Below are 26498 nucleotides of genomic sequence, written 5' to 3'. Positions count from 1 at the left end.
AAAAATATTTCGACTAAATAAACATAAAAAATATTTAAAACAAAATTTCCCAAATTGAAACAAGCACGTGAAAGACGTTATCTTGTCGTCAAGTAATTTTTATTTTTTTTTGTGGTTTGATCCAAAGTCCAATTTGGTGAGCTGATCAAATTACTCTTTTTCTAGTCAATAGTTGATTTTTAAGCTCTACATTTATATATATACTGTGTAGTTTCTTGACTATCTACACTAAAACTTTTTACTAGTAAAATTTTCAGTTCAGGGTCTGCTGGGTAAGCTGTAGATCGGTGGAGCAGCTGGTAAAGACTTAATCTTTTTGTCTTTCTTCTTTCAATTCAAGATTGTTTTTTTCAATCTGCTTTGTTTGAAATGAGTTGATGGGTGTTTTATGTTTTCTGATTAAAGGAAATTGATGGGTGTTTTGTGATATGGGTCAGTGTTTTTGTGTGTATGCCAATTGTTTTGTTTATTGTTGTGGTGGATATAGCCTGTTTGTTTGTACCTAGACTATTGTACTTAGTATTTGTGACCACCTATTAGCACAAATATCGAATAAATCTGTTCACCGAGTATTAGATAGATGGAAAGAAATGACCTTTAGTGGGATCTGAACCTGGTTTCTTTGTAGCTTAGTTGGTTGGCTATCTGAATTTTCACCTTGTTGGTGACGAGGGTTTGATTCTCCACATTGTTATCCACTCCCTATTTCCCCTACCCCAATTTTAAAAAATGGTTTCTTATCAAGTAACAATTATACCAGATGAAAAAGAAATTTAGTTTGCTATAGGTTGTTCAATTAGCTTTCTAAGAAGGAGGTTATGCATTAAGTAGGGATTGGATTTTAGTTAAGTCACAAGTCCTGTTTGTACGAGTGTTTTCTTTGCAGTAGCTTTTTGAGTTTCTGGAGGGAGGGGTTTACTGGGAATTGATGTGACCGAACCATAATTAAACCCACTGGTGCAGATATGTATCGTTAGGTATATGTTGTGTATCTTTGGCGTGGTATCGAAAGAGGATTTTATTGAAAAAATAGATTGGTGCAGTATATTTGTTGGTGTGTCATTGCTAACCAATTTGAGCTGTTGTTTAAAACTCCAAGACCTCAGGATTCACTGGATGCTTTTAGTGTCTGCTTGAATTTATGGTGAATATCATCTGTAACAACATGTGTGTTCATGGTTGTTTTCTATGGTTGTTGCAATCTGGAACCTTACTGTTTTTTCTTTTGGCGGTTGCGCATTTTGATCACTATAGTGATCTTTATGTATTTCCATCACAATAATCATGGGTCTAATAGGTCATAAATAAAGCTTTGTCTTTTCATATCAGCAATAGCTATTCCCATACAATGAATTAAAGACTTTTTATCAATTCGAAGACTAAATCACCCAATATCCTTAGACAAGTCACACACTTAATGTGATGTTTTCATGACCCAAAATGAAAATTGCTTTTTTTTCAGTGTGTGTAACACGCTTAATTTTAATTATGTTTATAGAATCTAAACACTAAGTGATCTTCCGTAATCTTTTCCTGGCTGTATGTATTTTTTCTTTTCAGGAAGTTATTGTTCTTTGCCTGAGCTACTATTTTGGAGTCGGGTGTCTTCTTCTTAATTTAGCTTGAGAATGGAAAATCATGGAAAGAAGGTGTTGCTTACTTCCAATGGTGATGACATTTGCAATAACATTGCTTACCATTTAGCTCAGAGGGGTTGCCAGTATGTACTTTCCCTGTCTCAAACATGCATAAAGTCATACTTCTATTCATACACACATACGCGCTCGTGCGCGCACACACACACACTCAGAGGTTACTGTCTGTCAGATGGAATATAGTATTGGCACTCTGATACTCACATTTCATTGGCACAATTTCTGCATAAATGACATAGCATAAACTCTAGTTAATCCTTTTGTTGATTCTACCACTTAGATTGGTTTTGATGGGAAATGAGCTCCAACTGAAGAGTGTAGCAGAGAATATAAAGCAATCTCTAAAGGGTAGCGTTGCAATAGAAGTTGTGGGATTGGATATGACGGAGGATAGAGAAACTGCTTTTGATGAAGCTGTGGACAAGGCATGGAAGATATTTGGGAAGTTGGATTCCTTGGTACACTGCTATGCTTATGAAGGTACAACCTGACCTTTATTTCAAACAAATATTGTTATTCTTTAGATACAGAAGGATATAAAATGACAATGAAATTGGTATTTGTCTTAATAAAAAAAGAAGTGGTATTTGTGTGTTCCATCCTGAGGTAAGGGTAAGGTCTGCATACTCTCTACCTTCCCTAGACCCCACTTGTGCGACTACACTGGGTATGTTGTATGTTGTTGTCTGTTCCATCCAGTATATGGTGAACCGAAAATAATTATCTGTGAAATGTGAATGGCTAACTAATTTTGTCAAATTAATGACATAATAAAAGGTTTGGCAAATCATAGAAGATTAGGACTTAATTATATGAGTGATCTTTTGATAAAAGTAGTCCTTAAATTATGAATAATAGTTGACCTACAGTCTTGATCTTGGTTTATTAACCGATTTCAAGTTTACTCGGAGGTTTTGGCCAGAGAATATAAGCATTGGGCCATTATCAAACTGACTGCAATCTATTTTTGGTCGTGACCCGTTAGAGCATTCTAATTCTGATATGCGATGAATTAGATCAAAACATCTACTGTAGCTTGGAAAAGACTTGCAATTATCTCAGGGAAGCTATTATAAAAATATAGAATTCTTTTTCGACATGAAGTGAATATATCTATACATCTTATACCTTAATTGTGAGATGATAAAATATGTCAGACACTATTCTGAAATTTAATTTGCATTGAGATGATGAAATATGGCAGACACTATTCAGAAATTTAATTTGCATTGAGAAGGATATAAAAAAAAGAAGATTAAAATAGCGGATTAAACATCTGTACAAGTGTGAACTAATTGAATATAAAAAATATTGGAATGGGTAGTACATTAGGAAAAACGCCTAAAAGATATCATGACCTTATCCCACATTCATTTTTAGCTGATCCGTTTGGTTTTATATCTTTTTGTTGATTTTCTACAGAGAACGCCATTTGTTAAACTGTGTAGTTTGAAAATTTTGTATTCTTACATAGAATATTACCTGTTTGTGTTTGATAAATGCCCTCCTTTATTGTTCCATGTTGTGAAATTCTGAGCGCATGCTTGTTGTTAACTAACTTGATAAATTGAATGAAAATCCATTATATTGAAGTAATTGTAAACACTAAATAGTACTTGAAAATCTATGATTTGTGAAATTTCTTCTTCATGGATTTGAGATCAATATACTTTCAATGTCAAGTTTCTTCTGTCTGTGGTGTAAATAATGTATGATGTTCTTCATTCATGTTTTGAGATTATTAAGTTGTTAGAAAGTGAAGACCTAACTTGGTTCTGGACTCTGGATAAACTGGTTTTCAGATCTCAAAGTCCATAGCTGTTATCATGGGGCATGTGGAAATATTTGGGCAATCCGTTGTTTCAGCTGTTTTAATCTGCTCCTTTCACTTAACTGATTTAACTTCCACCATCTTCTTAATTTTTCTCTCTTCAATATCTCAATGTTAGCAGGCCAATGGTGGACTAAGCTTTGTCAATTAAGGGCAGTGTTAGTGATGTGTGTAAAGAACACTTGTTATGTGTGTCTAGAAAACACAAGCTGCAATCCCTACATCTTTAGCGAGATAAAGCACCCAGGGACTCGTTCCCAAAATCTACTTTGTATTTAATAAAAAGCTAGTTGACAAGAGAATTTATCTTAGATATGTTAGATTGAGTGGGTCCAAAAGCTTATTAACTGATCCTATCTCATACATTTGCCATCTGAGGAACTCGTTTCTTCTAGTAACATGATTGCTTTTAGCATTATGTTATTAATTATTTTTGGTGCTTGCTGGTCTAGTGATATGGACATGCTAGTTTATAGATGCGTCATTAGGCCTTTGTTGAGAGGTGCAGCATGTTTGACATAAGCTTCTTAATACTTGTCATGCAATGAAACAGGGAAAATGCAAGATCCGCTGCAGCTAATTGATGACGAGTTCAAAAAAATTGTCAAAATAAATTTTATGGCTGGATGGTACCTGTTGAAATGTATTGGTAACAGAATGCGAGACAGTAAATCCGGAGGATCCATTGTATTTATGACCTCGATCATTGGTGCTGAGAGAGGAATATATCAAGGAGCTGCTGCTTATGGTTCATGTGCGGCTGGAATTCAGCAGCTGGTTAGGGTAAGTACCTGTTCATATTCTCTTGTATATTTCGGTGCATGATCAGATCGTGTAAGACCATATTCTATAAAATTATGTGGGACAAGAGTTAACCCATCTTCATAAACATTCGATTTATTGTTTCTCCTGTCGATCACCAGTCTTTTCCGTCTAATTACTAATTTATTCTATTAGCTATTGGTTGCTTGTCAGGACATGTTATATCATCCTGTACTGCATTATTCCTTTGAAGTTTTGGGAAAATTACCCAATTATGTGGAAGAAATAGTGAATTTTGGGAGGTATTATGTTGTTTAATATGATATATTAGTTTCTCTAAGTTTATCATCTTATTTCTCGAGCACTTTAAGTAGAACACACACCATGATATGTTCCCAGTTTTTCATTGGGGTTGTTGGGAAGTTCACTTAGCATGAGGAAAATATCAGCTTAAACTCTACCGATAAAGCTGCTTTAGCATCCGGAGCAATGCTGCCTCCGTTATATAACCATTTATTTGTGCTTAATTTGATAATAATATGTGTATATACACCTTGCTCAGTTATCTGCAATTGAATTGGGGAAGCACCAAATTAGGGTGAATGGCATAATGCGTGGCTTGCACCTCGAGGATGAGTTTCCTTTGTCAGTGGGTAAGGAGAGAGCAGAGAAGTTGACCAAGGAAGCAGCGCCTCTAAATCGATGGCTTGATGCTAAAAAGGATCTGGCTTCCACTGTCATCTATTTAATCAGTGATGATTCAAGATACATGACTGGAACCTCCATCTTTGTTGATGGTGCCCAGTCTCTAGTGAGGCCGCGAATGCGCTCATACATGTGAAGTTTCTAAATTATATACATGAATGGAGCCATAGACACTGGAATTATATTGTAGTATTGTGTAAAAGCACAAGCATCAGGGGAAGTACTATGAGCTGTCTGGATTTTCTTCTATTGTATTTGGTTTAAGTTTTCAATAAGGATGACATTCTTCTTTTTCCTCCTCATTTCTGTTGTGATTTAGTTAAACTTTAATCTATTTTAAGTGAGAATTTGTTGTGTGTCTTGTTGGTTCATTGTCTCTCTTTTATTGCTGCATATTTGTAACTAGTAAACAACTAATCTGATTATAAAAACATTTCAAAATCAAGACATTGTCTCTGTGTATCAATTTCAAAACCACACATGTGTGTTTGTCAATTGGATAAATTTTGCGAATAATTTAACAAGATAGGTAGAATGAATGTATACAAAATCTTGTTTAGTTTGAGAAAACTTATAAACAATTGAACACTACAAGCGCGTTTTGCCTATCTGAAAAGACTCGTGAACAATTTAATAATATATGTTGTATGAATATAGAACGAAGTCCTGCTAGTCCGACAAAACTTGTGAATAATTGGACAATATATACAAGTTTTAGGGTATAAGATATAAAACATATTTTTAGTGTGTGAAAGAGGTATAAAATATGGTAAATTTAACTAGTTTAGATGTGCTTTAGTTTTTAGGATCTGAATTTTATATAAAAATTGGTGTATCTTCACTTTGTTTTTACATGTTTGTATATATGAAATTTGTATACAATAATGTATTAGTGAATGAATTGTGCATATATTATGGTAAATTTAGCAATACCATCGATCATACTAACAAAAAATGATAATATCATCAAAATGAATAAACAATATCATCTATACTTAATACTTATTTCTTTTCAAAAATCTTGTTATCAAAATGCAAAGATATTAATAAAGTTTTTTTTCTTTTCCCACCCGATTTGTTTGTATTGGAGTTTCGACTAAATTTGAATCGCACACTACATGACTCATTTAGAAGTAACACTCCCAAACATGATTTTTTTCATACCTAAGGTTCGAACCTGAAACCTCTAATTATGATTTTTCATATCCAAGGATTGAACCGAGACTTCTGATTAAGGGTGAATAGTTCTATCTAAAATGACAAAATTACCCATTCTAATGTCGAGAAGCTTCTTTAAACCCCTTTTCTAAAACCCTACTGCAAATCTCTTAAACTTTCGCTTCCACATATTTCTTCTCCTCCTCCGTTACTTGTGGAATACTCTGTTTCAGTGAGACCAAATGCATAGGCTTTCGAAACGCTCCGTCAAATCTCTCCTTCGCAGCTCAACCGCTGCACGCTATCGAGATGTTGCTGCTCCAATTTCTTCATCCCATTTCTTTTACCAATCGGTATCCACTTATCCCTATGCTTTATCCCATTATACCCAACTTCTATTTTAATTTTACCATTTTTCATCACTTCTTCTTAAGATTGATAATATGATCTGTGTAATATGTTTTACCTTATGGAAAATCATTTTTTTGTATGAAAATAGGTGACACAAGGTAATACTTCCAATTTCTTTTACGAATCTGTGTGATATGTTTTACCTTAGGAAAGATCATTTCCCTTGTTTGGTATTTGATGAAAATACGGTATACAGTATTGTATGAAAATAAGTAACATAAAGTAATAGTATGAGGATGTGTTTCATTGATAATTTGCACATTAAAAGTTGAAATAGTGTATAAGTATTGGTTAAAACAGAGTTGGTGTATTTTCAAAGTATATTTTGCTATGTATGTTTTATTGTAACCCAGAAATGGACTTGGAAATGGGTTGAGTGAAAGGAATTTACTTATATGAACAGGCGGATGCTGATAGTAAAGGTAGATGGTATTCAGTATTGACTTCAGGAAGATGTGATGTCATTGAATCCACAAAGCCATTTAAAACAAGAAATGAGCCTTTTTTGGGTTGCCGATTTGAGTCAACAGCTGCGGCATCTGATGCATCTGACTCACCATCTGAGAAGTTTGAGTATCAAGCAGAGGTAAAAGTCACTATGAAAGAGTCAGGATAGTAAAGCTGAATAGTGTACTAGATCTTTGGAAATCTGAAAATTTATTTTGTTAACATGGCAGGTCAGTCGCCTCATGGACCTTATTGTTAACAGTCTGTACAGCAACAAGGAGGTTTTTCTTAGGGAGCTTATCAGGCAAGTAATTGCTAACTTTCTCTTTATTGTTTATAACCCCCGAACTTATATATTTCATCAGTGACTTTTGCGAAAACCAGTGTTCATAAAAGTGTTTTTGTATGCCATGCAGCTTTTATAACAGTGTTTTTTTGTTGTGAAAAGTTTTCTCCTCCATTCTAGATTTCTATTGCAAAGAGGGAGGGTATCACAATTAGAGTCAGTTCTGGATAAAAGTATGAATCCAAAAACAATATGAAGTTCAGATTTTACTATGACAACTTAAGATTCAGCTACTTGGTTTTCTGCGGAAGGCTAATTTATTGCCTCGTAATACTTGGTCATTGGATTATACCTGGCTCTGTAAATCTTAATGCTACCAATAATCTGCCAGCACTCTCCGTTAGTTGATATTATGTGAACTCTGGAGATCCTATTTGTGTTAAGAATGAAGTCACTAAACAAAGGAATTAAACAATCTATAGTGATACTTACATAGTTCCTGTTTGATGATGCAGTAATGCAAGTGATGCCTTGGACAAATTGAGGTTTCTTGGTGTTACTGAGCCTGAGCTTTTGAAGGATGCAGTTGATCTTGATATTCGCATCCAAACCGATAAAGAGAATGGCATTATTACCATAACGTGAGCTTCATAACCTATTAACTGTCTATGTTTGCTGTCTTGTTTGTCCATCACAGATGTTGAAGTTGTCATGGAATATGGTGTTGTACAGGGACTCAGGAATTGGTATGACTCGCCAAGAACTTGTTGACTGCCTTGGCACTATTGCACAAAGTGGAACTGCAAAGTTTCTAAAGGCTCTGAAGGTGCGTTGCTGTCATGTAATTATCTTTCTAAGTATTTTGCTTCATATAAGCTATATATAATGTTTTGCTACATGTGTTTTTACCGCATAACAGGACAGCAAGGATGCTGGTGCTGACAGCAATTTAATTGGTCAATTTGGTGTTGGATTCTACTCAGCTTTTCTTGTTTCTGAACGAGTATGTTTTGTGTCTATGGTCTTACTTTAGACTTCCTCTCAATTTTTTGACAATAAACAATTACCTTGATACATTTGTATCTCTCTTTTAATTTGCTAATGAAAGGTTGAAGTCTCAACAAAAAGCCCAAAGTCTGACAAGCAATATGTCTGGGTTGGAGAGGCCAATTCTAGCACATATACCATTCGAGAGGAGACTGATCCTGCAAAACAACTTCCTAGGGGAACCCGTCTCACTCTATATCTTAAGGTTGGTGAATCAATTTGTTTCAAAGGAAAACTTCTTATTCTAGTTATTTTACTGTTCTTTTGTTCCTGTTTGGTATATGTGCAGAGGGATGACAAAGGATATGCACATCCGGAAAGAGTAGAAAAGCTTGTGAAAAACTACTCACAGTTTGTTTCATTCCCTATTTACACATGGCAAGAGAAGGGATTTACAAAAGAGGTATGTGCATAACTTTTTCAAATAAAACCACACTTGGTTTTATCTACGGCCATGAGTTATGCTTGGGGTTCTAATTTTTAGCTTTACGCCTTGTGTAAACTTGATATGACTCCTTATTGCCTTGTGGTTACATGATCTTGGCTTTTTACAGGTTGAAGTTGATGAAGATCCAGCAGAAGCCAATAAGGAAGGGCAAGATGAGACAGCTGAGGTATCTGTTAATAGTACCTATCATGGGGGGAGGGGTAGCATTGTTGATTCTTTTTTTTTTTTGAGGAAAGGTTAAAGAAGTGACTTTCTTGATTCTACTGTTGTCTTTTCCCATTTCTGATGAAATTTCCAACTCTCTGCAACAGAAAAAGAAGAAAACTAAAAAAGTTGTGGAGAAATATTGGGACTGGGAGCTTACAAATGAGACTCAGCCAATATGGGTTAGCCTTCAGATTACTATCTCCTGTTGCCATGCTCCAAAAGTTTGTTTTTACTAATATACTGAGTTATTGCTTTTCCTTTTCCAGCTTCGAAGCCCTAAGGAAGTGAGTAAAGAGGAGTATAATGAGTTCTACAAAAATACTTTCAATGAATATCTGGAGCCTCTTGCTTCTTCACACTTTACAACCGAGGTACTAAAAACTTCTTTGATGCAGAATGCCTTTAGTTAGACTATTCTACTACTTCACCTCTTCTGTTTTAATTCTAGTATGATATCTTTTATTTGATGATAATATTGAAGGTTAAGTTTCAATTTTGTTAAACAACTCTCCTGGTTCTTTTGTTTTTTCTTTTTTTTTGTGTTTGTTACTTCATTTTGTCTTTGCTTTTGCTATGCAGGGAGAAGTGGAGTTCCGGTCTGTACTTTTTGTGCCATCTGTATCTGGAATGGGCAAGGATGACATGATAAATCCCAAGACAAAGAATATAAGGCTATATGTGAAGCGAGTTTTTATATCTGACGACTTTGATGGTGAACTGGTAAGATGAAGCCTTATTGTTATTTTTTAAGAGAAGTTCAATGCTCTAAATGGGAGCTGACTGGTGTGCCTGTTCTTTGGTATAGTTCCCACGCTACCTGAGTTTTATCAAAGGTGTCGTTGACTCAAATGATCTTCCACTTAATGTATCACGAGAGATTCTTCAAGAAAGTCGCATTGTAAGTGCTTCAGGCATACTATTCTTTTTGAGGCAATGGTCCATTTATCATTTGCATGTTTAAGCTTTCTTCTGACAAACTGTTTCGCGTTTGTTGTAAGGTTCGCATCATGAGGAAGCGGTTGGTGCGGAAAGCATTTGAAATGATTCAGGGCATTGCTCTCAGTGAAAACAGAGATGTATATTCACTTCTCAAGTCCTTGTGTCCATGGCTTTAGCCTTGTATATTTGTTGTGAAAACATTTATTTAGAGTGAATATTTGTCTTTTCCTGAAAGTTGTTGTTACCTTCGATTTGATGCATTAGCTGGTCATTTCTTCGGACTCTCATAGCACTTCTTTGATCCTTTATGTGCAGGACTACGAGACGTTCTGGGAGAACTTTGGGAAGCACCTAAAGTTGGGATGCATTGAAGATCGTGAAAACCACAAGCGTATTGCTCCACTTTTACGTTTTTTCTCTTCTCAAAGTGAAAATGAGATGATCAGCTTGGATGAATATGTTGAGAACATGAAACCAGACCAGAAGGACATTTACTATATTGCTTCTGATAGTGTGACGAGTGCAAGGAACACTCCTTTCCTGGAAAAACTTCTTGAGAAAGATCTTGAAGTACGAGTCATTTGAGCTAACTTTAGCTGGTTTCTTCTCTGCTGCTTCTTGCTAGTTTCGCTGACATTGGCTGGTTCCTGTTACAGGTTCTGTTCTTAGTTGATCCCATTGACGAGGTTGCTGTCCAAAATCTCAAAGCATTTAAGGAGAAAAACTTCATTGACATTAGCAAAGAGGACCTAGATTTAGGTTAGTGATTTGAGATGTTTTGCCTCTTTTTTTTTATGTCCGTTCCCTTTTTGCTGACCTGCTTATTTTGCAATACTAATATGCTGGCTATCCTTTGTTGTAGGTGATAAGAATGAAGATAAGGAAAAGGAGATAAAACAGGAGTTTGGGCAAACATGTGATTGGATAAAGAAACGGCTAGGGGACAAGGTTGCTAGTGTACAGATCTCAAATCGTTTGAGCAGTTCTCCTTGTGTTCTTGTATCAGGAAAGTTTGGTTGGTCAGCTAATATGGAGAGGTGATGTGAATTTTTTGCTGGAGGCTGATGGTTCAATTTTGAGACCCATTCTTTAGTCTTTTATGAAATACCTGGACTTGTTGCAGGCTGATGAAGGCCCAAACTGTTGGTGATACCTCCAACCTGGAGTTCATGAGGAGTAGAAGAGTCTTTGAAATCAATCCTGAACATCCTATCATTAGAACCTTAACTGTAAGCTGATTTTGTGGCATGATGGTTCCTCAATATGTAATCTGATCTTGTGTTCTCCCTAACATTGTTATTTGTCGAATATTGCAGGAAGCTTGCAGGAGTACTCCAGATGATGAAGAAGCCTTGAGGGCCATTGATCTTTTGTATGATGCTGCATTGGTTTCTAGTGGTTTCACTGTGAGTCTTCATATCGTTTTCTTATTTACTTGGGTAACTGATTCTGGTTCTTGAGATAATTAAGCTTAGTGCATCTAGCATATGTTATTTGCGCTTGGTTAAATTCATAGTTTGTGCTCAAGTGATCCTTCTTTTTTAGTCAAGTAGTGCTTGACATTTAGGAGGTCTAAAACTGTAATTCGTACCCACACATGTCAAAACTTGTGATGAACTTTGATCCAATGTATGATTTAGAAAGAGAGGGTGGAAAGAAGGGTCCGTAAGTGAAGTGTGAACTGAATTTAATCAGCGATATGCACAGCAGGTGCATGTCTCTCGATAGTTTTGTTTTCTAATATGGGTTTAAACTGGTTGCGGTGGTGAGTTCCTAACGATGCACATTGAGCTCATCAGTTGATTTTTTTGAGTGAGCAATGAAAGAAAACTAGCATGTGATAATATGAACAAAGATTTTTCCCGTCAACTGAGTATCGAACCATGTGCCACAGGCCAAGGGATCTCTCGGCTATATTTTTTCAAAATAAGTATGAACAAATATTTTGTATTACTGATAAGCTAAGAATAAAAATATAAAATGACAAACTTTGGCTGTCTATGCCCAGTGACCTTGATTCTTATATTTGCATCAATTGTTGCAGCCTGAGAATCCAGCACAACTGGGAGGGAAGATATATGAGATGATGAACTTTGCCCTTGCTGGCAAGTGGGGAACTGTTAGTGAGTATCAGCAACAAGCAAACCAGAAGCCACACATCCCAGAAACAGTCGAAGCAGAAGTCGTTGAGCCTGTTGAAGCTGGTGGACAGAAATAAAATCAGTAATTTTCCATTAGTTTGTAATATAATAGTTGAGGTTTCTGAGAGATAATATTGAGAGACCCTATTGATGAGCAGATCAGTCTGAAGTAAAAGGGACTTAATAAGCATTATCATTCCGTTGAATTGAAATCTTAAAAATAGAACAGGAATCTTGTTTACTACTATTCGAATGGAGCTTCATTTTTCTGGGGTTCTTAATAGAAGTTCGATTCCTTAGTAATTTTTTGAAAATCAATTACCTGTACTAGACCTGTAAGGGCAACATTCCTGCTTATATTCATAAACCAGTTTTCCTTGCTTTGTTGTATCTCTTAATTTATCGAGCTTCTAATGTTACGGTTGAAGCTCTTATCTTTAGTTTATTACTTCCCTTTTTTTAATAACCAAGTAAAGTCATTTTAGATTTGCACATATAGGATTAGTTAGAAGTCCTTGTTTGTAGTTATGTTTCAGCTGAATTTGAATGTAAAGTGATAGTGGATACATCAAACTTGGATCTCGTTGGAATGGGGACATATTTTTCATTAGTTTGCTAACAACAAGGTCATTTTTGTCTTTCATCTTCTAATTATTCAGGGTCAATTTTGGACCAATTCAAATGGAGGATGTTTCTGTTTTATTTTTGGGGTTCATGGGCATCTTGGCCTAGTTTTGTTTAATATATATATTTAATAAATTTAAGGAAAAACACTCAAATATGTTTGTTTGAGAAAAGGTTCATTCATGCTATTTGTCACAGGGGCGGATTACCACACTCAAATTTTATGTCAGAGGTTAGCTCATTGTGCGACAGTCAAGTCCCTTGTCTGACTCAGCCTACGTGCAGTTAAGTTTGCCTATTTATCAATTGCTGCCTAAATACACTTTTGAAACCCTCACGTTCCTTCTTAGTGTAAGTGAAATAATAGACTTAGTTCTCCCCTCTTTCACTACTGTTTTCGACCAAGGCCAATGTTGCACATTTATAGACCATGTGGCAGCCTTTGGTTTACAATAAACAGTTTGCCGATACCTGTCTAACACTTGTCATGATCAAGGCCAATCAAGGCTAAAGTTCAGTTGACATCCCCAACTGATAAGACATTCAAAATTCGAATTAAATAGCTATTACAAGCAGTTATAAAAAGTAATTGTCGCATGTGCTTGACATGTGTCATGTGCTACCTAATTTAGCCCCTTGTTGCCCGCTTCCCGCCCTATTTTGGGCACCAATACACGGTCTAGGCCTTGCCTAGCCATTGTCTTCCATAGCCAACTTGGATCCGGCCGCACATGTCATTGCCAACATCTTGATGTTGCTGCTTTGTCTGCGTTTTTCTTGGTCATGCTAACTTTTGTTTCCCTCGTGCCATTCATTGTTTTCTTGCTGCCTTAGCTTTGTCTTTGCCTATACTTTACTTTAGCTCAACTTGATTTTCCCACACTCGACCAGACTATGCCATTTTCAAATGTCAACTTGCCCACGTCCGGCCAACGCCCATGCCACAACCCACTGCCTTGTCGACTTTGTTTGTCACCCACGTAGCAATGCCAACATCTTGCCGACATGATTGATTCAACCTGCACCTAGGCCCTTGACAAAGTCATTCATGCCAACCCTTTGCCGACATCGTGTCATCTGCCGAGGCTTAGGATCATGCCCCTTACACTATTATTAGATTTAAGTAAAGTATGGATTTTTCGCACTTGTTTCGTATGTTCTATACAAAATGCTTAGGCTTAATTTTATTCCTAATGCAGAATCTTTGATTAGTTCAAAGAGATACTGAATATTACTCAGAACTCTTAACTTTGACCATTATTGTGTCAGATACTTTAAAGATGAATAAGTTCGATTGATTTGGATAAATCAGACGAGAGGGTGTTGGTAAGCACCCCTCACTTCCAACCCGAAGATTGCGAGTTCGAGTCACCAATGGAGCAAAAGGGGTGGGAGCTCCTAGGAATTTGTAAAAAAAAAAAAAAAAGATTTGGATAAATCAAATAAAATAAAATATTATTACTAGTATTGACATGTATACATATTGAGATAAATGAAGAAAAAAAAAACATTTCCTTTTTTTCGACAATAAAAGCCAAAAGGAAATGAAGAAAAAAGACCGGTTTAATAGGCTCAGACCGGCCAAAACTATGTCAGACCGCGTTCTTCCGGTTCTTAGTCGTCGTCTACCGTTGACTTTTGTTATTCTTTTGCCAGCAAAGTTAAAAGGGAAAAAGAAGAATCTTTTTTTGTTGCAGAAATCTGTAATTGAACCCTCAAATTCTCTACAGAAATTGGCGTCTGAATATCTGTAAGTGGAAAATTTTCATTTTTTAATTTCACTGTAACTTGAAATATTCCGATTTTCCCCCATTTCTTTGAGGGTATTCTGATTGATTTTCATTTTTATTTGTCTTTTCTGAGAATTCAGAATGACCCATAAGCTATAATCTATATGGGTGTTCTTAAAATTCAATTTTGTGACTTAATAATAGAAAAAAAATTATAGTTGATTCAGATATTTTTTGTGGGTAATCGATTTCTCACGTTTTTGGGTAGAGAAACATGTGTAATATTCATAAAGTTTTCATCTTTAGGAATATATAGTGTGAATAGGCAGCTCTTAGTGTTTTAACTCCGAGCTAGGATTTGAAGTTTATGGGTTTTCACTAGAAGGCGAATCCGTTATTCGTTTTAGTTATTGGGTTCACAATTAAATAATTTATGTATTTAGTACAGCATCTATGCAAAAGGTACTGGGTTTGTCCGAACGCATAACTAATATTGTAGCTTCGCCCCTGAAGTGCTACTTGTTTACAATGACATTAAATGGTTCTGAATAGAAAGAAATTGAGTTAGAAGTATCTGCAGTGTGATGTGCGGGGGATTGTTTGTGGTTTTTAAGAGGTTTAGTGTGAGATGCTGTTATTGAATGAGCTTCGTCCATTTTGCGCAATTTTACATTGTCATTACTCTGGTGTTTATTTGATATGTTTTTTATAGGTTGTAATATATCAGTTATCAACCTTCATTAAATATGCTGCCTCCACGCCCCAGCGGGTTGCCTCCATCCTTATTTCTTGCCTCTTCAGACGCCAGAGCATCAACTGGTAATCATGACCCTGGAATGAACTCTGATCAGAATCGTGAATCGCCTGCTGAGAGTGCTAATTCAAGAGATACGTGGCCTGTAATTGATGCTGCTACTCAAGTGAAGCTTGAGAATCAGAAAGATGAGGATGGTTATTATGAACAGTCTGTGACTCACAGGCCTGCTAGTGCAAATAAGGTTTCTCTTCTTGATATTGCTAGAGAACAAGTGGATATAATATCTGAAAAAATGTATTTGCTCCCCAATGAGTATTTAGAAGAGCTAAAAGGTAGGCTTCGAGGGATGCTTGAAGGGAATGGCGGTCCTCAGCAAAGAGATGAACTTCTGTTTTTACAGAGGCTTGTTCAGACTAGGTCTGATTTGACTGCAAAGACATTGATTAAAGCTCATCGAGTTCAGCTGGAAATTCTTGTCGCTATTAATAGCGGAATTCAATTTTTCCTGCATCATAGTATGAATCTTTCTCAGACTGCACTGATTGAGGTTTTTGTATACAAGAGATGTCGGAATATAGCATGCCAAAGCCAGTTGCCTGCGGAAGATTGCCACTGTGAGATATGCACCAACCGAAAGGGATTCTGCAGCCTTTGCATGTGTGTAATCTGTAACAAGTTTGATTTTGAAGTGAATACATGTCGGTGGATTGGTTGCGACTCCTGTGCTCATTGGACTCACACGGACTGCGCAATTCGTGATAAACAAATTGGAACAGGTCCTTCTTCTGTGAATGGGCTGGGGTCTGCTGAAATGCAGTTCAGGTGTAGAGCATGCAATCGCACTTCTGAGCTTTTTGGTTGGGTGAAAGATGTATTCCAACAATGTGCACCTACCTGGAATGGGGAATCATTGATAAGAGAACTAACTGTTGTAAGTAAGATCTTTCGACTGAGTGACAACACAAGAGGGAGACAGCTGTTTTGGAAGTCTGAGGAGCTCATAGAAAAACTAAAGGGTGGAGTGGCAGAGACAACAGCTTGCAGGATTATATTAACTTTTCTCCAAGGTAGGTCTTGCATTTTGCACTCTATTGCTCCGGCACTTTGTAGAAATGTATGCATAAAAAGGTAGAACCCATCATGTGGTTGACATTGAACCTAAAAAGCATTTGCTTTTCCTATGATAAGTTAGAAACAACTACAAAAATCTCTGACATGGAGAAAATTTCCCTTAAAACGATTTACTTTCAATCATTAGGGAATTGTGAGACCCTAAATCAAAGAAGTGGTGCTTGATGGTTGTTTAATGCTGTCACATGGATTTTTTGAAACTTGAGCTGTGCAAGTCTTCATTTTTCCTCAATGTAAATGTACCCTACATCTTCTTGGTGGCATATTTAGCCCCATAAGTATCCTTCAAAAGCATTCAAAACTGTTAAAATATGTTGAGGCGTAGTTTCATTGATTGATTTGTTTTTGAGCTCAAGCTGTATCAAATATTTTCATCTTTAGTCTAGGTAATAGGGGATGGAACTTGTAACAATAGCTCATGACATGATTTTGAGCCTATAATCTTGGAATCAGATAAGCTCTTGCTCATGTTAAGAGGTTGGCAGACATCAAAGAAAGGTTTGATACATAAAAGATCCCTTGCTCCTCCTATGTTTCTCACATCATTTTTTCTGTGCATCTTAGTTCTCCCTCTGTTTCAATTTGTTTGTCTTATTTCCCTTTTTAGTCTGTTTCAAAAAGAATGTCTCTTTCCATTTTTGGCAACTCTTTAATTCTAAGTTTTCACATGACGTGCTCAAGACTACAATATTAAAGGGCATCTTGGTACATTCTCCATATCTTTAATTTAAGACCACAAAATTCAATTCTTCTTTACTTTCTTAATCTCCGTGCCAAGTCAAAACCAACCAATCAAATTGAAACGGAGGGATTTTTCTATGGAGAATGTCATCAAAAAAAAAAATTCTATGGAGAAAATTATTTTTTATCAATAGGGAGAAGAAACAATACAAACGTGTAAGACCCGGTCCTCCTGGTGTATATCTCTGAGATCAGCATGTCATGATGTTGAGGTCCCATACAACTTTGAGAGATATAAGAAATAAGAGGCGTCGCTTTCTAGATTTCAGTGTTTCAGATGAATATAGTTTTCATTTGATCGCAGCAAAAGCGAGAGTAGCCTGCTTGCCAAAGAAGACGACTGTTCCTGTGACATATTCCAATCCAAGTTCAATAGAAGTCTAAGCTAAGTTGCTCGGACTCGGGTGTCCGATACGGGTGTGGATCTAGAGGTTGGATCCTTCATGATCTAATTTTTATGATTCGGGGATATGGATCCATGTATAGATACGGGTGCGGCGATTCGCCTAAAAATAATTAAAATATCTAAAAATGGAGTTATAAAACCTAAATTATGAGATATTATGTGGAGAAGTTGAGGAGAATCTTGGAAGGAGATTAAAGGAAAAGGAGTGACATAAAAATTTCTATATAAAAGGTATTCCATTTTCTTCAATTTCACCTTAGATTTTGTATTAATTATAGGAATCATTAAAATTTTCCAGGCTTTCCCCATCGATTTTGGTCAAAGTACCCAAAATTCATTGACCAAGTCAGACACGGATCCCACACCCATGTCGTGTCGACACGGGTGCGGCAACAAAAGTGAAAAGTCTGAGCAACTTAGAGTCTCAAGTGTTTAGCAGATGACCACACTTGTGTTTGATTGTGAAATATCTAAAATGAAATGACTAAATTTGCTCTCTCTTAATCTATGTACTTTTACAGTTTATAACATCCTACTTTAGAGTTGTGGTCAACTCCTTTTCAAGCATCCTTCTTCCGTCTGTTTTCTTCTCCTCTATTATCTGCTCTTATTTTCTTCAGCTTCAGTATTGTAAATTTAGATCTGTCCTTGAATATGTATTTAGTAATCCACATCTCTGCTCAGTATCAACCATCCCTTGTGTGACCTTCCCTTGACTGAGCTCTAGTTTTGGTGTAATAGATGAGGGAAACAAAATTTCATACTTCACAATAGGTTAAGGAGAGAGCAATCTGATGTGTGACTTGTTTTTCCTTTTTGTTTTTGATTTGGTGTGATTAATCTGTAGGTGTGTAATGGCTTGAAAAATATGATTAACTGAGATTCTAAGCTGTTGTAGATTCAAAAGATACAAAAAGATTTATATCATCCCTAAAGAGCAACTGCTGCCTCCTTGCCACCTATGGTTCATTCTTATCACTTTTTTTATTCTTGGTGATCTCAAACTTCAATTTCCCTCGCAACTCTGTCCTCAGTCCTCACTAGTCACTTTGTTCAATTTATCTCTTTCTTAGGTTCTCTTTTCAAAAAATTAGTGTGAGAAATTTTCCTGCAAAAAGGCCAAAAGAAGTGATTTACATGTGTACTAGTAGAAATGTGTGTCGCCATCAACATCTTGCGCAAGAGTTTGAAGATTTTATTTTCCACCTCATTAGGATTACTTTCTCCTGCCTCCTTTACTGCCAGTTCCTTTTTTCCCTCCTCAGTAGCGAAGTCCCTTTGAGTGATTAGTTCCCCGTTGGAGTCCAAGTCTTTTAGCTTCTACAATATAATAACTTTCCCTTTCACAATCCACATGCATCCCATTTTCTAAGGCTGAATAGGTACAGCTTGGTGTAGGAAGAAGAGATAGCAAAATTTGGGAATTCCATCATCTTCCCTGTCATATATTTTCCTGCCAAGTTTTGGTGGAAATATGGCATGTAGACAATTCACAAGTGTGGAAAATGCTGCATGCAAGGGCATAAATAGAAGGTTTATGTGGGAGGCCTCCTTTTCTTCTCTCTTTCCGTCTGATAAGACAGAAGAATGGATAGCTCTTCTGACTCTCTTTATCTTTTTTATTTTCTCAGTTACTCATCATGCTGTCACCCTGCCTGATATTATTACTCCGGAAAGAAAATAGGCCTAAAATGCATGGCATACTTTCTTCTTGTCTCTTCGTTTGTTTCTGAACTATTCTGAATATCATCAATGTATGTGCACATTTTTATGAAGAGCTTGAGATGGACTCATCAAGGAGCTTTGAGGCTGGAAATAATGGAAGGACGATTCCCCCCCAGGAGGCATGCAACCGAATTGCTGCAGTGGTACAAGAAGCAGTGCAGACAATGGGAGTAGTGGCTGATGAAAAAATGAGGATGCTAAAGAAAGCTCGCCAAGCTCTCGAGACTTGTGATCATGAACTGGAGGAAAAAGCTAAAGAAGTTTCAGAACTTAAACTGGAGAGGCAGCGAAAAAGGCTACAGATAGATGAATTAGAGAGCATTGCTAGGCTTAAAGAAGCAGAAGCAGATATGTTCCAGCTTAAGGCAGATGAGGCAAGACGAGAAGCTGACAGGTTGCAGAGGATTGCTCTTGCAAAATCAGGGAAATCAGAAGAAGATTATGCTAGTAGTTACCTTAAACAACGTCTTAGCGAGGCTGAAGCTGAGAAGCAATTCCTTTTCGAGAAGATTAAACTTCAAGATCAGAGTTCTCGTTCCTCACAAGGCAATGACATCGGTGACACTTCACAAGAACTTTACTCTAAAATACAAGAGATCCTAAAGAGTGTGTAGAGCTCCCAACAAAGCCAGAGACAACCAGCCAAATGAACATCTTTGTAAGTTACCTGATCATTGTTCATGGTTTTAACTTATACTTTAAATAAGACCTTGGCAAGACGACGCCCTAAAACCTTGTATAATTGATGAATTTTGCTTTTATCGATCGAATTCATCTGTGAAATTGTCTAGAAGTACCATTATATTATTGATTTTATCAACTGACTGTTGCCAGAAACAGTACAATATTAACTAAAGACTGATAAGAAGTATTAAAAAGCCTAGGATTCATGCAAAATTTTCCCAGGATTATATGTGAAATGAAATCTAGGGCAGTTTCTGTGAGGTTAACTAAACCCATTATTTTTCATTTTGAACTATGTATACACATGTTTTTTCTTAGTGTATACATATAATAAGATCATACTCATTCTAACACAATTCTATATACTGTATCGTTGGATAGTATTGTCCAACATATGGTGCATGGAAGATCTCAAATTAATGACGGATTTATTTGGCACCTCCTAAATGGGCGTTCAAATTAGACCAACCCCCCCCCCCCCCCCCCCCAAAAATCAAAATGCTTTAAGTTACGAGTTCGATAGAATCCAATTGACATGTTCTATTTTTCCTTCAACTATATAAAATAAATTATTTCATTAATATAATTTTTGACAATAATACTGACCAACTACATTATTGAGAATAGGACTGGGGGCTACCACAGGCTACAGATGTCTGAGACATATTTATTAGATACTATATAATAATATAAGATAAGACTAAAATGTATTATTCTTGTTACATTACATTTATGCTGATGAAATAAATTTGTCGACATCCTTATATTAGCATAGTACCCCAGTAGTTAACAAGTTACAAAACCATATAAACTAGTAATTAATTAAAAACAAAACTAAAAAGTTTTTTTTTTTTTTTTCAAAATTCACTTTGGGGTCCGACTAATTCAGGTTCACCTCAAAGTCTATTTTGAAGAGTAAAGTATCATTACTCAAGGCTTCAACTCGAATTCGTTAGGTTTGATTTGGAGACATTAACAACCACCCAAAACAAACCGACATTCAACAATGCTACTTTGACCTTTTAACTTGGGTCGTTTAATCGGTGGAATAAGAATAATAGTTTTATTATAAAATATGTGATTATATTAGTTCGTGTTTGATTGTGAATATTAATTTGTCCTAGAATTATTTTATCTTATATAGAAGATTAAAAACTGATCTCATGAGATATCTCAACTCATTGAATTATCTTTGTCTATACAAACCTTACATTTTAATTCTAGTAACTTTTGGTCGAATTTAACTAAAAATGCTCACCCAATTTAACTAAAAATTAATTATATTTATTTCATTATGGCCTTATGATATGGAACGACTATTCCTTGTTTTTTTTGTGTGTGTGTTTTTTCTTTCGTTTTTCTATTATACAAGTTGAACTTTTGTAAAGTGAGCTGATGTAATTCTTAAAATGGGATCTTAGGTTTCTTTTTAGCCCTCCAGTCAAAAAAGAAAAAAATATATCATTCTCTTTTGCTTTAATGTTTTCTAGTCTTCAAAAAAAAAACAATATGTAAGATGAATTTATTTCTTTATGATATTGGTAGTTTGTAAATGTTTTGGCAAAAAGAAAAAGAAACCTTTATTATTGCTTTTTTGCGCAAAATATTGGGGGCAAGGGATTAACAAGGTAGGGATTGAACCCTCACCAACAAAGTGAAAAGTTCAAATTGTCAGTCAACCGAGCTATTAAGATTTTTCTAAAAAAAATAACCCATTTCTCGATTCAAGCATGTCATTTTTGCGCATGAGTCATCATGTATCATTCCAATTATATCGGATGTCCACAAAGGAACAAAGGCTAGGTTTGGTTAATCAGAACCTAATAAATATTTACTATCAGGAGGTCAATAGCTTTTGCTTCAATCTTTTCTTTTTGAATCAAAAAATTTATTATATATATTATTACTTATAAATTTAGTAATTAAATTTTATAAACTTCACATTCTGACTCGGTCTTTCGCTTAAAATGGCACAAATGAATAAGTAGTAAATGCAACAACAGTAAAACTTGGACCAAGATGTCTTTGATAGAAAATTGCTACTACTTCACAAGCTTAGATTGTTTTTAAAAAAGGAAAAAAAAAACATGAAAATAAAGAGATATAAATTGTCATTAAATTTGTTTTAGTTAAGGTCAAGTCAAAGACAAAGAGACAGGTTGTGAAAATGAAATGTAAAGAGAGAAGGGTACAACAAAAATTGTTAGGTGATCAAAAACAAACTTAATGTTTTTCCATGCTTTTATCTCTCCACTATTATACTACTAGTTTTGATTTGACATTTTGTCTCCTTCTCCTAACGATTGGTTTTTTTTTTTTCAACAACCAATTGCTTATGTAATATTTCTCATTTTTCATTATCTTTTATTTGATATTATATTATATTTAGTCTTTATTAATCTCTTTTTATTTTTCACTCGATGTTCGGTACCCACATTGGAATCTAACTAAATCTGAATTCGCGCTGAGAAATCCCACATTGGGGGACAGTGGGTAAAGTGCTCTCTGACAAACATGATTTCATATATAGAAAACTTAAACCCAAGACATTTAATTAAGAATGAAGTACTTCACGATCTTGTTGGTTAAGGAGGCAATGAAGAAGCCTTTACTAATCTAAACTATGAAGGTAGTTATGATTATCATGTCCTAATGTGAATTTCAGCTTTTGGTGGGCTAACCTTTTGAGTTATTCAATAAATAAAAATAAATATTATAAGGTAAAATATTTTTTTACTTGAAGTTTTTTAACTTTTTAAAATTTAATAACATGCTGAATATTGTGTTTTCTGAATTCTTAGTATTAAATTAAGGACTTGTTTAGTAATTTTATTTAAAAGAAGTTTTCTAAAACTTATGCACATCACGACACTTTTACCCCTATAAATCACCTTGATATATTTTTATTAATCCTAAATAAAAGATTTTAGTATTCAACTTTAAATTCGAGAAAAAGTTGATTACAACTTTTACCTTTATAATTTCCAACATGTATATTTATATTTATAGTTTATAATATACTCAACAGATCTTCAAGATTTATTAGTATCAACAAACCAATATAAATTTTGTTTCGTTATGTTTGGTATTAGGTGCCTACCATACAAAAACAACATTTTAGAATTAGGAATCTCTCAAAATGGACCAATTAATATTTTTTCTTTAAAATGAGGGGACCAAAAATAAAATATTGGTGATACATCAGACAAATATTTAGCAAACTAGAAAATGTTGGCACTTCATTATTGACAAAAATAATAAATCCTGATTTATGATGTGATTAATTAAAAGATAGCATCGCATGAAGAAGGCAATCCACCATGCAAAAGGGCTTTTGTCTCCTTAATATATATAAAGATCTTTAATATTATTTTGTATAACAAATAAAGATAATTGATAATATAAAAATCCATTTCTCTAATGTGTATATATAACTTAACTAACAAATTCTTTGCACATATATAAAATTAGTTTTGAGAGAAGTATAGGGAAGTATGCCCGAGTCTTTTAAAATAAGTAGTTGATTCGATTTAACTAGAGTCATTCTAAAGAAATTTATTAGCTATCTACCGTAAGTCTTTCTTCATTTGAACCTCACCCTTAACTTTAAAAGTTACATCATTCCAAGGTGCTGCTAAATGGATGAATCTTATCAACATACATAAATAATAAACCACCATTTGAATCGTAAAATTAAAAAAACTAATGGTGTCATAAAATTTTGTATCACCTAAATTCACTAAGGGAATAGTTCATGATGATCTCTGCTTCTTGTTATTGTTATTTGAACAAGTAAAATTCTGATAAAACATCAATTATGATTTATGAGCAACTAGTTGGTGTGACTTCAAAATGTTCAAACCGTGTGCATGGTTGAAAGTGACAATTCCACAAAGAAATGTTACAAGTTAAAATGTATTATTATGTGCTCGAATGTCTTAAAACTAATTGCTTCTTTTTTTCTTGCCTTCAAAATTTGAATGAATGTGACATTTAACAATGTAAAAAGGGGCCCCTAAAATTAGTCATGGAAACATAATTCATTCAATTCAATTATGTCCGGTCGAGTTAATATTTTATTAATTTATTCACACAACTCATTCTAACGTAGGCATTTAGATCATTTAAAAGTTGGACGATATGTAAGTTTAAATTGATCAATGAGAAATATTACTATAATAACGACAATCATATATCCACTGAAATCTCATTAAGCATGGTCAATTTTATTTTTATTTTTTTATTTAATACGTTATATAAAGGACGGAAATGACTAACTACCTATTCATCAATTTAGTCCATTTGACGTAACTAAATTCAATTCAACCCGCTCATTTGACGCCCCTAATTAAAACTTGTGTGGAGTTTCTCACGCAATAAATGCGGAATCAATTATCATTATTAATTTTCCTTTCCTTGTTTTTCTTGCCTGGTTTGTCGTGTTAAAGAAAATAATGTATAATAGGGCAACTCAAAGTACCACACGTAAACTATTGGAAGGTTTTGATAATTTTTTACAAATTATATGAACTTTTTTCATATTTATGAGAAAAGTAGAATTAAAATAAATAAATTTAAATCAATATGATTTAAAATCATGATAATCATGTCCAAACGGGCCTATGAACACTTGAATGTGACAATTTTTTTCTTGAATAAATCAAAGAAAGGATTGAAGAAAGTCAAGTGACAAAAGTATACTTTTTGCACTTCTCAATTAAATAAAATAATAATTATCATACAAAAAAATAATCACAGAAAGGAAAAAGGAGAACTCGTTTTCTCCTTTTTTTTTTTTTTAAATAAATGCTAAATTAGATAAGAATTTAATTGGATATGTGAGCAAGTAGGATATTTTTCAGTTATCAATGCAAAAATATAATAGTAAAAAGATTTTGGGTTTATTTTTCTGGTAGAACATACGCTTATCTAGAAAGCTTGCTTTTAGAGGTGGTCTTTCATCTTCTTTTTTTTAGATTTTTTTCTCAATATATTGATACGTGAGCAGATTGAATGAACATATATTTTTTTGAATATCATAAATATTTTTTGCCCCTTATTTATTTTTTTCACTAGGCTTGAATTATGTCTCTCGAACAATCTTAGTACATAGGATGCAAGATGATTTTAAGTGATTCACAAAAGTTATCTTTTGTATCGCGTTAAGAGAAATGATATAGATAAGATTATTGGGTTACTCGCCTTTTTCAATAGAAGGTTATGAAAAAGTAGAGGTTATTTCGAGTTTTGTTAATAAAAGCTAAAAATGTAAATATATCCTTTTAATTATGGTAATATTACGAAACTAAAAATAATGAATTCAGTTAAAGCTCTTCAAATCCAATTCTTTGAATTATTCATTATGTGTCTAATTAACAACAATGAATTCAATTTTGTGTATTATCTCTCCAATAATATATAAATGTCAAAATAAGGCTACATAATTTCACTCAAAATATCACATGCAAAAGAATATTCTAAAATCCAGCCAAGCAAATTAAATTAAACATGGTAAGCATTGAAGCTATTTTGTCTCTCTAATCAAATGATTAATTTTTCCAATTAACAGGTTGTCACTTGTCACCTTTAATCTTTAGTTGTTTTGTTAATTATCTACCTAAATAAGGGCCCATCTAATGACCTAATCCCGCATTAACTCTTATGTCATTAGTCTTGTAAGATGATTAATGTTTTTAACCATAATCAATCATTTGGGAACTCTATTTTGTCTTCTTATTTACTAATTAAGTAATTACTTCTTAATTCTACTTCTAGTTCCTTTATATGCTATTCCCTCTGTCCCTAATTACTTGTCCACTTTTCTTTTTAGAGTTGTTCCTAATTACTTGTCCATTTTGACAAATCAAGAAAAAATAATTTTTTTTTTACCTATTATACCCTCAATTAAATGACTAATTACTTTGAAAAATGTATAACTTTTCATCCACTTCATAATTAATAGGGGTAAAATGGTAAATTCACTATGTCATTAATTGTTTTCTTAATAGGTGTGTCAATTCAAAAGTGAACAAGTAATTAGGGACAGAGGGAGTACATTGACTCTACTAGGTAAATAATTTACTCCTCCACTAATTATTTTCTTTTCCTTCTTGAAATTCAATTTTGAGACTAATATTTTGATCTAAACTTAATTATAGTTTTAACCAAAAGTAAAAAATTAAAGCGACTAAAAGATTTAAGGCATAATACATAAATGTGCCCTTTAACTTGGCTCAACTGATATCTATGCCCTTTAACTTTGGTGTACACAAGTAGACACTTAAATTTGTATAATATTGAACAAATAGACACATTCGTCTTACGTGATGTTCTACATGACAATTTTATGTCCTATGTGGCGTCCTACTGCCACGTTGAACGTGTGTGTCTGCTTGTTCAATTTTATACAAGTTGAAGTGACTATTTGTGTCCACTCAAAGTTGGTGGAGAAAGGACAATTTTTTTACCTATTATACCCTCAATTAAATGACTAATTACTTTGAAAAATGTATAACTTTTCATCCACTTCATAATTAATAGGGGTAAAATGGTAAATTCACTATGTCATTAATTGTTTTCTTAATAGGTGTGTCAATTCAAAAGTGAACAAGTAATTAGGGACAGAGGGAGTACATTGACTCTACTAGGTAAATAATTTACTCC

At 34.4% G+C, this 26498-nt stretch overlaps 3 protein-coding genes across 3 annotated transcripts; all 3 read left to right on the top strand.

The window, feature by feature from the left end:
- Positions 1–193: 193 nt before the first annotated feature.
- Positions 194–5311, top strand: LOC102592304 (dehydrogenase/reductase SDR family member 4). Its single transcript, XM_006362947.2, has 5 exons — positions 194–299; positions 1561–1720; positions 1936–2135; positions 4040–4269; positions 4811–5311. The coding sequence occupies exons 2-5, from the start codon at positions 1629–1631 to the stop codon at positions 5087–5089; spliced, it is 801 nt and encodes a 266-aa protein (XP_006363009.1). The 5' UTR covers positions 194–299; positions 1561–1628; the 3' UTR covers positions 5090–5311.
- Positions 5312–6273: 962 nt separating this feature from the next.
- Positions 6274–12420, top strand: LOC102591977 (heat shock protein 90-6, mitochondrial). The gene is made up of 20 exons (XM_006362946.2): positions 6274–6464; positions 6926–7108; positions 7200–7273; positions 7771–7896; positions 7988–8081; positions 8175–8258; positions 8364–8507; positions 8592–8705; positions 8857–8916; positions 9062–9136; positions 9224–9328; positions 9537–9677; positions 9763–9855; positions 9956–10033; positions 10212–10466; positions 10553–10655; positions 10759–10933; positions 11020–11125; positions 11213–11302; positions 11941–12420. The coding sequence occupies exons 1-20, from the start codon at positions 6354–6356 to the stop codon at positions 12112–12114; spliced, it is 2385 nt and encodes a 794-aa protein (XP_006363008.1). The 5' UTR covers positions 6274–6353; the 3' UTR covers positions 12115–12420.
- A 1890-nt stretch (positions 12421–14310) lies between these two features.
- On the top strand, positions 14311–19953 carry LOC102591637 (OBERON-like protein). The gene is made up of 3 exons (XM_006362945.2): positions 14311–14411; positions 15104–16215; positions 19203–19953. Exons 2-3 carry the CDS (start codon positions 15138–15140, stop codon positions 19763–19765), a joined length of 1641 nt encoding a protein of 546 aa, XP_006363007.1. The 5' UTR covers positions 14311–14411; positions 15104–15137; the 3' UTR covers positions 19766–19953.
- Positions 19954–26498: the final 6545 nt, after the last annotated feature.

The sequence above is a fragment of the Solanum tuberosum genome, unplaced genomic scaffold, assembly GCF_000226075.1.
Source record: "Solanum tuberosum cultivar DM 1-3 516 R44 unplaced genomic scaffold, SolTub_3.0 scf00413, whole genome shotgun sequence".
NCBI lineage: Eukaryota > Viridiplantae > Streptophyta > Magnoliopsida > Solanales > Solanaceae > Solanum > Solanum tuberosum.
Note: the sequence above shows the minus strand (reverse complement) of the source record. Positions and strands in the feature narration are given on the sequence as shown.